This window comes from Eucalyptus grandis, chromosome 10 (assembly GCF_016545825.1).
Source record: "Eucalyptus grandis isolate ANBG69807.140 chromosome 10, ASM1654582v1, whole genome shotgun sequence".
NCBI lineage: Eukaryota > Viridiplantae > Streptophyta > Magnoliopsida > Myrtales > Myrtaceae > Eucalyptus > Eucalyptus grandis.
Genome location: NC_052621.1, coordinates 32,726,792 through 32,739,950, shown reverse-complemented (window position 1 = coordinate 32,739,950; position 13,159 = coordinate 32,726,792). Strand labels below are relative to the sequence as shown.

General features: G+C 41.6%; 2 protein-coding genes across 2 annotated transcripts; one reads left to right on the top strand and one right to left on the bottom strand.

The window, feature by feature from the left end:
• Positions 1-449: 449 nt before the first annotated feature.
• On the top strand, positions 450-3,874 carry LOC104422912. The gene is made up of 4 exons (XM_010035374.3): positions 450-818; positions 1,560-1,955; positions 2,386-2,730; positions 3,368-3,874. The coding sequence occupies exons 1-4, from the start codon at positions 717-719 to the stop codon at positions 3,617-3,619; spliced, it is 1,095 nt and encodes a 364-aa protein (XP_010033676.2). The 5' UTR covers positions 450-716; the 3' UTR covers positions 3,620-3,874.
• A 1,264-nt stretch (positions 3,875-5,138) lies between these two features.
• LOC120288840 (ABC transporter B family member 19-like) lies at positions 5,139-11,469 on the bottom strand. The gene is given in 15 exon segments (XM_039303001.1): positions 5,139-5,541; positions 5,544-5,607; positions 5,840-6,463; positions 6,465-6,517; positions 6,520-7,741; positions 7,743-7,769; positions 7,959-8,182; positions 8,334-8,650; positions 8,849-8,996; positions 8,999-9,143; positions 9,238-9,402; positions 9,535-9,557; positions 9,560-9,709; positions 9,944-9,998; positions 10,300-11,469. Coding segments are annotated over 15 exon segments (4,668 nt in total). The 3' UTR covers positions 5,139-5,260.
• Positions 11,470-13,159: the final 1,690 nt, after the last annotated feature.

Sequence of the window (13,159 nt, the reverse complement as noted above, 5' to 3'; positions counted from 1 at the left end):
ATTATTTTTTGACACCAAAATCCCAAACCTTGCTCACTTTGACACATTCAATCCAATTTTCTTCTTTGATGCCAAAAACCGTGACATATATTTTAAATTTATTTTTTGTGACATCAAAAATTCTCAATTTTTTTTTGTAACACTAAATTTTTCATGTAAATATGTTACACACATATAAATTTGGGATCTTTTGATGTCACTGAAAAAAGTTCGTGACTTTTGGTGTTACAAAAAATAAGCTTGAGATAAATGTGTTACGTTGTATAAATCTAGAGTAAATGTATCACATAAATAAATCATGATAAATGTGTTACAATAGATAAAGTTTGGAAATTTTTGCAATTTTTATCCTAATAATTATTTAGACAATTATGTACTCCTCGGCGCTTGCTCTTTTTTTTTTTTTTTCATTTTCTTTTTGGGCTTCGGCCTAGAAATGCCTGGGCACTGGTCGACAACAACATTTTCGATCACTCCCCTCTTATTACTACCGTCATCCTCGAAACCTGAATCTTCGACGTCGGAAAAGGCGAGACTTCGCGAAGCATTTAAAGCAGTTTCGATTTTCGAAGCGAATTCCATCGCAGGCGGAAGACGAAAAGCCGTACACACATACACATATACGCATGTAAGCCGTTCTCGTCCTCGGACTTTCTCTCGCTACAAGAGGAAAAACCCGACCTTTGCGACGGCCCAAGTTTCGAAAATCGGAGCAGATGAACCGCGGCAGGAGAGCACGCGACGTGGGATCGAGCTCCGCCCCGCCGGGAGGCCGAGCTTGGCGTCCGGTGGGTGGTCCTGCGCATCGTCGCTCCTCTGTAATCTCCTCGTGTCCCCTCTCTCTTCTCTTATGCACTTGTTATTTGTCCGGTCGTTGTATCGTTTTATCTTTGTCCCTCCTCTCGTGGGTCTGCGTCGTTTTGCTCTTGTTTTTCTGGGTTTGATGTTGGGGGTAGATAAGTTCATCTCTTTGTTGCAATGGGTTTCTGTAAAGTCTGCTTTTTGGCTAGTAGATATGATGGGGGTGTTTGTGGCGTTATGGTAGTGAGTTTATTTTTAGGTGAACTAGAAATGATGCACCGCCCGATGCATGTCCCTTAATGGAAGAATACACGGAGAAACAATTGTGCAATTTGAAAGTTTGCAAGAAAAAGAACCGACCCCTCACTGTTGGACTGAAAGTGAAAAAAGGATTTATCTGTCGGTGAAAATCGGAAGTGTGATTAATATGGGATGAATGAGCATTATTAATTTATGCGTAAGACGGATGATGGAAATCTATGGACAAAATTGATAGCAGACATCGCTGCTTGTTTATTTCATCGGTAAAAGATTAGTGCTGATGTAACAATTCAGCTTCATGTCTACTGTATTTATGCACTTGTAAGTTCTTTTAGTTTATTATAGTAAACTGAAGTCCGTGGTATCATCTATCTCTCAATGTGACTTCTTTTTCGCAACAAATTAGAAACCATTTTAGTTCCGGGGGGCCTTTGACTTGAATCACTGTGGCTCAGGTATTAAGTAGATTGAAACCATTATGTTGCTTGTCTTCTCAGCCTGCAGACCCGGAACTTAATTTGGGCATGAACAGAATCCAAATTGATGAAACTCACAGCAAGGAAACAGAGAATGATTCTCTTTCACCCAACAAAAATAGTTACTTTCCGCCAAGTGAGCTTCAGCAACCTTCACATTCCAATAGTGGTAAAAGCGAGGAAACGAAAAGTATTGCTGGCTTTGAAGATTCGGTGCCTGCTGAGGAGTTCACAGGGGCTGGAAGATTTGATATCTGTGTGCCCCAAGTTGGTACACCTGTAATGCTGAAGCCGTCGTTGCTCGTAAAGAATAGAGAAAAGCGTAATGAAGAGAAACGGTCACTGGAAGAACATAATTGGAGGATATTGAGACCTGGAATGGTTCTTCTTAAAAGCTATCTCTCCGTAGGTGATCAGGTATACGGTTACATCCCTCTCCAAACACTACCTTTTCTTGAAATGGAAATTTTGGGGGAGAAGAAGAACAGAAGCGTCCTTCTTGATTGAAAATTTTGACTTGTAACATCTGTGCCTATTGATTTGCAAATTTGTATCACGTTCAAGCCCATGGTATGATTAAAGAAAAATAAAAATGAAAGCAGCATAGGACTATTACTTGTTAGTCTTAGCACTACTCAGTATGAATGAGTAGCCCCATTTTGGTGTTACCAGTTTGCTATTATGATGGATACCTTCTCCCTGGCTGTCTTAAAATATGCTTTTCAACAAATAATAACTGGCATATTCAGTTACTTACAGTGGTATTTGAATGGAGTCTGCTCAGTGTAATCCTACTATCTATAGCTGTTTAGGAACTGCATCTTATGCTTGTCTTGTCTGATGCTAGGTTAAAATTGTAAAGCTGTGCCGTGACCTTGGTCTTGGAGCTGGGGGTTTCTACCAACCTGGTTATCGGGATGGTGCAAAGTTGCATCTGAAAATGATGTGCCTTGGTAAAAACTGGGACCCTGAGACAAGCAAGTATGGAGAGCATCGGCCAATCGATGGAGCCAAACCACCAAGGATCCCGGAAGAATTTTGTAACTTGGTTGCAAAAGCTCTCAAAGATTCTCATGCTCTTATGGGTAAAAATGTCAAGAAAAACGATGTGCAGGAAAAATTTCCACTGATGACCCCAAACGTTTGCATTGTGAACTTTTATACTGCCAGTGGCCGACTTGGTCTCCATCAGGTTTGTAGCAATTAATCGGATAAATTAGTTGGTCTTTATTTAGGCTGTTTTATATAAATTTGTTACTGAGTAGATATATCCTACACAAGGAACTGCATTGTCAGAATAGTTCTGGCAGATGTAGTAAGGCTGAATTTGGAGGCCCAAATACATTAATCGAAGATTGTTCTTTCTTGGATGCTAATATTTTGTAATTGATTATTCTCTTTACTTTCAAGTTCCATCTTTATAGGATGGATGTCTTATCTGCTCATCTATCCTCTGAACAGTAGAAACCCCTCTACCTTGAGTACTGACGAAGTACGACATTCTTTTGTCAGAAATTCTTTGACTGAAGTCTTTGATATGATATGGCTCCTTAAAGGAGTCAAGTCTAGTAAAGTCGTGGTTTTATTACTGCTATTTTTCTCCAAGCAACATGTAAATTGTGAGGTAGATGTGATCTATCACCTCTCTCCTCCGAAGGAAAAACAGCATTAACCCCTTCTAGTCTGTTTGAGCTGCAGAGTAGATGCAAATTTCTACTGTCTTTCTATATAGTATATAGAAATAGGAGTCTTGGTTCACACAGCGTCACTATTGACAGTCAGGTTTGGGTTTGCTGGATACAGAATTTTGTGACATTGTCAAAATGCAGGATCGGGATGAGAGTGAAGAAAGTCTTCGCAAAGGATTACCTGTGGTGTCTTTCTCCATTGGAGACTCGGCAGAATTTTTATACGGAGATCAAAGAGACATTGTTAAAGCTGAAAAGGTTTTACTGGAATCAGGAGACGTCTTGATATTTGGTGGAAAATCTAGACATATTTTCATGGGGTACCTTCGATTGTCCAGGACTCTGCACCCAAGACTTTGTTGGAACAATCAAGGCTTCGAAGTGGCCGTCTGAATTTAACTTTTCGAGAGTACTGATATCATAGTATTAGGTGCAAGAAGCTGTTAATTGGTTTCATATATAAAAATTTGGTTTGTAGTGGTTTTGTCGATATTAACCATGATTGGAATCGGAAGACAGTTGCTAAGCTTCTCATTTTAGAAATATCAGTTCTCTTTTCCCTGTCTGGTATACATAAGACAGAATGTGGTGTAAGAACCAAGAGGATGACTTTTAAGTTTCGATCTTTCTAATTGAGGCTATATTTTTATTTAGTTTTTTTTTCTTATTACTATTTGTTTGAGTACATTGAATTAGTTATTGTGGTAGATGATTTTTCCGTGATAGGTTAGCTGGAGCTATTTTTGTTTTGAAGTTGTTCAGGGTTAGTCAGCATGGGTAAAGTCAGAACTGCACAAAGATTCCTGATATAATCATTAAACGAGTTTCTCTTATTAAAGTGATGATACGAGGCCCTCTTTAGCATTGGTCATGGTTATGATTTACCAAAGACTTCTGTGGGTAAAATGGAGAACCCAAGAAAGCTAAATTTCAAAGAAAAAGAAAAGAAAAGATAGAATGTGTATATTGTCTATTAGTTGAATTTATCGCATAAGAGAATTTATGAAGCTTTAGCCTTCGAGTATGACGAGGAAAAGTATTTGAGAGCAGAACAGCAATTTTCATCAAACTTGACCTTTTGGCAGCCAAACCTCAACAGTCGGAAAACCATAACTTGGTTGGTCAACATGCTTCCTGGATTTTGCTCACAGAACAATGCATGTAAATGCTTATTCACATTAAACCAACCTGCAGAAAAGATCAACCACCCACCAACCAACAAAATGGCCCGTTAGTCCCATCACTGCAAGTGTTAATCGTATGCAAAATCCCTTATCTTTTTTAAGACCCTTATGTCTGCCACTAGTTGGAACGGAATTCTAACTTGTGCTTGCCTTAGTCCCTGAAAGTCATCCCCGTAAGTTTTTTTTTTTTTGGTAAGAAATCATCCCCGTAAGTTCTTGCAGGCTAATTACCAGAAAGTGTAAGGAAGTCAGGGAGAGGATAAAACCAGGCTGGAGAAGCAGGGCACATGCTGAATTTAGTTTTGTAATGCCTATGCAGGTTGATCACAAATTGAGCGTGTGCCCTGGCTCTCCATCTTGGTTCCTCTCTCTTAGTGTTAATCTTTGGCCGACTTGCTAGTGTTTAGCAGCGTCAGCTGCACCAGAAATATCAGAGGTAATACAACTCTTCCATTATCTTTTATGTCGTACATATGGACATTTGTGCCAGCTTGTATATTAGCTCTCTCAACTTTCTTATACCTGCGCTTAGTCATTCTGACATCCTTGAATCAGTTGACCCGTGCTATAACACGAATTGACGGATTTCATGGCCTAGCATATAGGACTAGAAAGGTTAAATACAGAAATGGTGCATGATGTTCTGAATTTTTTAATTTTCGTATCCTTTTAACAATGTTTCAGTCACTATGCCTGTAGCAATCCCAAGAACCAACACTTCCGCTCTGTGAGGTCATCAAACTGTCTATTATACAAAAAGATTGATACCACAGTTTCTGTTTGCCAGTATCAGAGACAGGAGAGGGAGAGGGAGTTATTATAGCCACTGGTAAATGTTAGACAAAGAGGCTCAGGAGAATGCAACAGCTTCGCTCTCGGCGCGAACTAGACTAGCGTAGAGGCCATTAACATGGGAGGCCATGAGCGTATCATGGCTTCCGTACTCTGTGACCTTGCCTTCTTTGACAACAGCGATCATATCGGCTTCCCTAATGGTAGACATTCTATGCGCCACAACGATGGTAGTCGCTCGTTTCGATGCCGTCCTCAACGCATCTTGAACATGTCTTTCAGATTCCAAGTCCAAAGCACTACTGGCCTCGTCTAGTAGAAGCACTCTCGATTTTTTAGCATGGCTCTTGCTATGGCAATCCTTTGCTTTTGACCTCCAGACAATTGGACACCACTCTCGCCAACCTGCAACAGCAGAGAATTCTTAGGTTAACCTATTTGCTATACTGTATTTTTTCTCTTACTCTTAAACTACTTCGGTACTCCATCACTTACAGTAAACTAATTCATAGGGACCCAATAGATGAGGTTTTAGAAAGCCATCATAGAATAGGACTAAGCTCATGGCAAACAGACAACGTATAACGCTTTGCTTGCCAGTAAAAGAACTGAGGAAAGCAATGTAAAAAAAATGTACCTCGGTTTCATAGCCTTGAGGAAGAGCACTAATGAACTTGTGAATATAAGCTTCTTTTGCAGCTTCCTCGATCTCAGCCCACGAAGCGTTCGGATTTCCAAATGCTATGTTCTCCCTGATACTCCCTCCGAAAAGTGCAGGTTCTTGGCTTACCAATGCCGTCTGCCTCCTTAGCCATTTCACATTCATCTCCCTCAGATCAACCCCTCCCATCAGGACCTTCCCCTGGTTTGGGTCATAAAATCTCTGTACCAACCATATGACCGTTGATTTCCCTGACCCGCTAGATCCCACCAGAGCCACCTTACTGCCAGCTTTTACCTTAAGATAGAAGTCTCTCAGAACAGTCACCTCCGGCCTCGATGGATATGCAAAATTTACCTTTTTTAGCTCAATATCCCAAGGTTTTGACCTTTCGAGTTTCCTTCCTCTCTCTTTGTCATTGCCAATTTGAGGCCTCCTGTTAATGATTTCAAGAACAGCTGGAACAGCTGTCGCCGCCATTGAAGTGTCCGGGGCCAGACCTGCTAGTTGCCCGACTGAGAATGAGCTGAGTACTAAAATGAGAAATATTTTGGAAACGTCACCGAACTTGGCCTTGTCTTCTTTGACAAGGTACGCTCCCGAACCAGAGAGTGAGAGTATATGCACCATACATGGCACCTTGAGCAAATCCGAGGTTAAGCCTAAAACCTGCGACCTCCTCACAGACTTCTTCTTGGGTTCAGATAAAGCACGGTCAAAGGATTCAATCAACTGTTCTTGAGCTGAGAATGTCGTTACCGTTCTAATGTTTGAGATTGCCCCAGCAGCTATGTTGCTTGCTACGCCATAAGCCTGGTTATCTAGTTTCGGTCCAATACCTATGATCAAGCTCAAATAACTTGCGCCAAGGGTGATTGGGGTAACAGCTGTTGCCACTAGGGATAATCTCCATTGGAGGTAGAACGATACACCTAGCCCAGCGGCTGCTGCACTTAGACCCATGAACAAGACAGAAAATCGATCTCCTAGGACTGACCGAAAACTGATACAATCTGATGACAACCTTGAAACAAGTATTCCAGTGGAATTCTCTTCGAAATCGAACCACCCTGGTTCTTGCTTTAATATTGAATGGAATAGAAGGCTTCTAACTCTTGTCGTGAGCTTTGTTCCAGCCCAACCGCAGAAACCTTGTTGCCCAGTTATGGATATTATACACCCTAAGCCAAGACCAACTAGAACCAAACAAAGATGACCGACTCCTTTTTTTATGTTTGTCTTGTCTGGATCAAAGTAAATGTCAAGGGCATCTCCAAGTATCAAGGGGAAGACTGAAAGAATTGCACCCGCAACCATACCAAAGAGAAATCCTACTACCAGCACAAAAAGCTCTGGCCTCTGTAAGCTCCATATCTCAGAGAGTTGAAAGTTTCTTTGCACTGGCTTTTGTGGTTCTCCATCCTCTAGTTGGTTGTCATGCGGGGATTTATAGTAGTCTGATCTTGAGACTTCATGGTCATACTTTGAACCTGATAAATTGTGCGCTGATTTATCATTTATGACAGAGTCAGCAACCTTCTGAACAATGTCAAATTGTTTTGCTGGAGGCTTGGAAACTGCTTCAGAAGCTAGCTTGACAAGGTCATAGTAGGCGCCGCCCTTTTCCATGAGCTGACGATGGTCACCAATCTCAACAACAGACCCTTGATCAAGCACAGCAATTGTATGAGCATTTCTTACTGTCGCAAGCCTGTGGGCGATGACAATGGCTGTTCTGTTAGTGGAGATTTTGTCGATTGCCTCTTGAACTATAATTTCAGACTCGGGGTCTAAGGCACTAGTTGGCTCATCTAGTAGAAGGATTCTAGGATCTTTGATCATGGCTCGGGCTAGTGCAATCCGTTGCTTTTGACCTCCCTGAGAGTAGTGTTCCTCTGTCCCCGACCTGCATAGGAGTCAGTGTTTTGCGACAACTCATGCATTTGAGGCTAGTATTGACTGGCAGAAGTTAGTCAGGCGTCAGAGCCAGAATTTGAGATCACAAATTGAGAAAAACTGTTAAATTCCATAATAGATATAAATAGACAGTTTGGTTCCTTGTATATACCAATACCGAGTATTTCAGCAGTATCACCTGTGTATCATAGCCTTGTGGGAGGCCCAAGATGAAGTTGCTGGCATTTGCTGCGACACAAGCAGCCATTGCTTCCTTCCTTGTTGCGTTCTCCTTGCCCATCATCACATTTTCGATAATGCTTACAGCAAAGAGAACTGGCTCCTGGCCTAGCATGCCTATCTGACTTCTTAGCCACTTGACCTGCAGTGACCTTATATCGTGACCGTCCAAGGCAATTGTGCCTGCCGTTTCTAAACGTTAGTGGAGAACTAGATAAATATCCAACGCTTCACTTAAGATTAGCCCTCATTATCGACTATATTTGCCTGTGGGACTGTCAATAGAATGCGCAACAATCTGCATTTAAATAACTGTAAGTACATATGAGCTTACCCTTTATAGGATCAAAAAACCTCTCTATCAGAGCGAATATGGTGGATTTGCCACCTCCACTAACACCCACCAATGCGAGAGTCTTTGAAGAGGGAATCACCAGGCTCAAGGAGCGGAGGATTGGAGCATCTGGACGAGCTGGGTATGCAAAACTAACTCCTCTGAACTCTATCTTTCCTCGAACATGTGAGAGCATCCTCCCACTAGGATCGTAGGGATCTATTTCTGGGACTCGGTCTATTACTTCGAACACCCGGGTCGCTGCTACAGTGCCTTGCCCGAATTGAGCAAAGTAGGACAACGACAATGCCAAGCCCCTGTAGTATGAGGAAGGTGAATCAAGTTTCTTCTGGCCAAGAGCTTTATATGCATTTGCAATGCATCATACCAGAAACCTCATGCATCTCCGAGTAGCATAGTATTACTAATGTTCATTAAAAAAATCATTAAGTTCTCTTTTATTGAATAATTCATCTTGAGGTCATTCAACATGTATGATGATGGAAATTAAGTACCTTCCACCGAGATTGACACCAAAGAAACAAGCGATCGCTTGACCTCCACTGAGCTCGCCACGAGCAACCAATATAGAACCGTACCAAAAGGCCAATGCCCATGTTGAGTACGTAACCAAGTAGATGACTCCAATTCCTGCACCCTTGCGAACCCAACCTTGGCTCCTATGGGAATTAAACTTGACAGCAATTCAGCATATCTTGCAGCCAAATTATCTTCCGCGACAAACGAAAACACCGTTCTAATGGAGCTGACAGCTTGCTCAGCAACGCTGCCAGCTCTTCGATAAGAAACCTATATTGTATCAAGAAGAAAAGGACAAGAAAGGAGTTAGAAAACCTCCCATATTAAGATCCTTCAATGTCAAGCGTATTTGGTACCTCATTACCTCTTCCTTTGAAGCTAGACCAACATAGACAGCCTTGTAAGCAATGCCACAGAACATCGTCAATGGGGTGACAGCAAATACTGCTAGAGATACTTTCCACGATTGAAAGAACCCAACCGCATATCCACAGATGAAAGCGAAAATATGATAAACAAAGTACGCCATCTGTAAATTACAGAAAAAAGAATTGAGATGTCTATGAAAAAGAAATAGATGCGCTGCTTGGCTGGTCCTGATAACATGGGAAAAGGGTGTCAAAAGATTGAGAAACTGAGAGCAATAGCATAAAGAGTGCACCTTTTCACCCATTACTTCTTGGTTTGCGCAACATCACTTGAGATTCCATGCATGATATCACCGGTGCTAACTTGTGTGTCGAAAAAGCCAATGTCCTGTCGCAGAACTGCTCTCAGGTAATTAGTTCTTATCCTTTGAGCTGCTCTATCCCCTACCAATCTCCAACACGTTATTTCTGCAAAATTTTGCCACGCCTCTTCACTTAACTATTGCCAAGGGACGTATAATTGCAAACTTTGGAGAAAAAGAGAATTGAAGCGGTTAAATTCTTTCCAAAGCAATATAGAAGACAATATGAAGGCAGCACACGAACCAGACGCCACTTAGCTATAGGAGAGAAGGTCCTAATATTAAAATTTTGACGCCAATAAAATAACAGAAAATGCATTTATATAGATTTTTTTCTTACGCATGTAAGCTCCAACCACCACTACCGCTGCTAGTCCAGTCATAAGCAGACATACCTGAAATGAAATCAACACCAGAAATTTGAACATATTTATTGACCATGTAGCAATAATCACATAAAGAATGCAGTCTCAAAATGCGCACACAATGTATGATATGAACTTTAATTCACTATCGACTATAAGGTGCCGGATCAATCACTTTACTGCGGGTGAAGAGTATACTGAAATCAGAGACAATTTATCGTGCTTCATCACTAACTACAAGAGATGGACAATTGTGGTCTGGTCGCCAACATAGCCTGGGTATTCATGTTAAGGTGAAGGAAAGGCCACAGAGTGGGAAGATTTTTAATACCTCGTCGACATGCTTCATCATCAGGTGTTTGTCAGTTTTCGATTCTAGAGCAATCTTGTTCACAAATTTTCCAAAAAGATAAGAATACAAAGGAAGAGAACCTCCATTAATCAGAGATCCCAAGCACCCCAAGATCACAAGAACAAAATCCCACTTGGTCGAGTACTTGAACAAGCCGAATAGCCCAATAGGCTTCACTGGCTCTTCTTCATCCTCTTCTTCCTCATCGAACTCATTGTCACCAGGAGGTAATATTTCAATGACATTATATCTATTTCCATGACCGTGAGATTGCATTCCTGAATCCCATTCGCCATGATCATGCCGATCACGACCATGATCCGTGTCTTCTTCCTTGTACCTTGAATGTCCATGTCCACGACGATCATGTCGACCATGTGATGTGCCGTGACCATAATCATGTCCACTACGCAATATGTTATGATGACGATGACCACGACTGTCATTATCAGCGTCATCGTTGTAATCAGTATTCACATGACGATGATATCTAAGAGGACTTAAAGAGCTCACTTTCCTCTCAAAATCATCATTTTTGTTGTAGCCAATAAGTTTGAGCTCATCCTTATGACCAAACCGGCCATCGTTACTTCCTTCCTTAATCACTTCTAAGGTTGAATGACCCTTCTTGATCTTAGCATTCTCACCAGCAGCATAACTCCTTCCAAAGAATGCACTCTCATTAGTATCTCTGTCCACAAAACTTTGCAGCTCAAGCCTCCCCCCAGCAAGAGCACCGTGCCCTGAATACTCGAAGTAAGGATTTGTGAAGCTCCGAAACCCACCACTTGTGCGAGAGAGGTAGTAGTCATTCGCCGTCCGCCGAAAAACTCGGCTTTGGGACGGCGTGGTTGCAGCCCAGGGGCTTAGGGCCACACCAAGATTCTGGCCATCCCGCCACCCTGTCGGCTCAAACTGCCAGGACAGCTCGCCCTGCCATGACCTGTCGTCATCCGTCCCAAACGGTGTGGCAGGCGAAGGGTGGGGAAACCGCCTCGGGGTGTGGCTGTGTGACGTCTGACGCGAGCTGAGAGACGTGAAGGTGCGGGATGCATGGCGCGACGTGGCTGGAGTGACATGGCGTCGGCGACGAGAGTTGATGGGGGAGGAGAAGGAGGAGCAGTCGAAGTCGAAGGATGAGTCAGCCATTGTTGGGGGTGGAGGAGGGAGAGGTTGAGAGCATGGAAAGATCAATGATAATGAGAGAGAGATGTGTGTGAATGTGATGAAGAGAAGAGGAAAACAACGCAAGGAAGGATTAGAAAGACAGGGTAAAAACCTTGTTAGGAGCTAAATCCAAGGAGACATCTGCCTAGGATATAACTGAGACTATGCTTGCTCCGCCTATATTAAATTGCTTGTGTTTGTTTCTTCGTGATTCTTGTGACGCTTGTCTCTTTCTTTTTGTAAACGTAGATACTCACAGCAAATTTTCCTTTTAGGATGACAGTTCATATTACGATGTTGTCCATGCTTAAGTTTGCCAACCAAGCGGTTCATATTGATATAGAATTAAACGTCACTATATTCATTCAGTAGTTTTATGACTGATCTATTACTGAAATGAGTTTATCAGCACTAACTCGATGACAACCCACCAATTTGATCACATCAGATTGATTAGCTTTTCTCCATGTTTCGCATGGTAGATTGTATGGACAATGGATCGGAACGTGAAGTTATGGTAAACATTGTTTGTTCTCGAGTAACTTCCACGGAGCACAAAGAAACCGTCCCTCGTGTTTGGAGAATCAACTTGATTAGTCCGTGATGTTCCATGTTATGTTTCCATTTTTTTATTCCTCTCTACCCCACAGTTGATTATTTGGAAAGAAGCAGCATCATTTGATTGCTTATCCAAATGCAAAGTTTCTTTAGACTTAACGGTGGACTGAAACAACAATAACATATCACAAAGAGGAGTTGAATATGTGCATATGCAACGAGAAATGCAGAAGACATTGAAGCCGGCAGCTGAATTTGCAAGGAACAGCTATGGTTAAATATTGACCATTTCTGCATAATTATTTAAGTGGGTGGAAGTGATAGACAGGCACTAAATTGATTATGCTTATGCTAATATTGTCCTTCTTTCGTCGTGCATGATGACCCTTTTGTGTGTTGTCTTGCAAAACATAGGATCCAAGGAAATACACGATTCTAAAGCCATGTGTAAACTCCAAACATTGAGTTCTCTCTTGCCAAGCTCTGGGCTCTTTTTTGTGATATCTTTAGGCCAAAGCAAAATGGGCCTCTCCATTTGTCAGCAGCAGATCATTCATAGCTGCTCCACATTTTTCTTTCATTTTTGTGAATTCTGGCAGCTATACAATAAGAACTTTGACTCATAAGACATGGCTATGGAAGTTGGAGCTAATTAGTTTATGCAATCCCTTCTCTGTCAGTATATCAGTGAAGGGTCATGACAAAGTTCAATTGAAAGACAGGGATATGATACCTTTGGAATGGTGAAAGAGTATGCCAATGGTCAATTGGTTTTTGGCGGGAAAAAGGTGAAGGTAATGATGGAGAAGCAACAATGCTTCCTTTTAAAGTCGAAAGGGAAAAATTCATGATCAAATTATTCAGTTAGGTTTTGTTTTCGATCGGCGAGAATCAATCTGTATCTTGGTTGCATAACTTCAGTTTGGCTGTTAAAGCACATAGACACAAGTATACAGTCTCGCAAAGCTAATAATTTGAGGGTCTAATTTGGTACAATTTAGTTGGAGTTGTTCAAAGCAAGTCACTCGGTTTGGTCTGATCTTCTCTATAAGAAAATAACCAGGAAAAAAAAAAAAAAGAAAAGGACTGAGTTCGATTAAGATAGTAGCTAAAT

What these genes read in the sequence shown, in the direction of transcription:
- LOC104422912 (XM_010035374.3), top strand. Translation starts at nt 717, where the DNA reads ATGAACCGCGGCAGGAGAGCACGCGACGTGGGATCGAGCTCCGCCCCG. An exon ending in CTGCGCATCGTCGCTCCTCT is followed by an intron (nt 819 to 1,559) that starts GTAATCTCCTCG and finishes TTGTCTTCTCAG; the next exon opens with CCTGCAGACCCGGAACTTAA. An exon ending in GCCGACTTGGTCTCCATCAG is followed by an intron (nt 2,731 to 3,367) that starts GTTTGTAGCAAT and finishes GTCAAAATGCAG; the next exon opens with GATCGGGATGAGAGTGAAGA.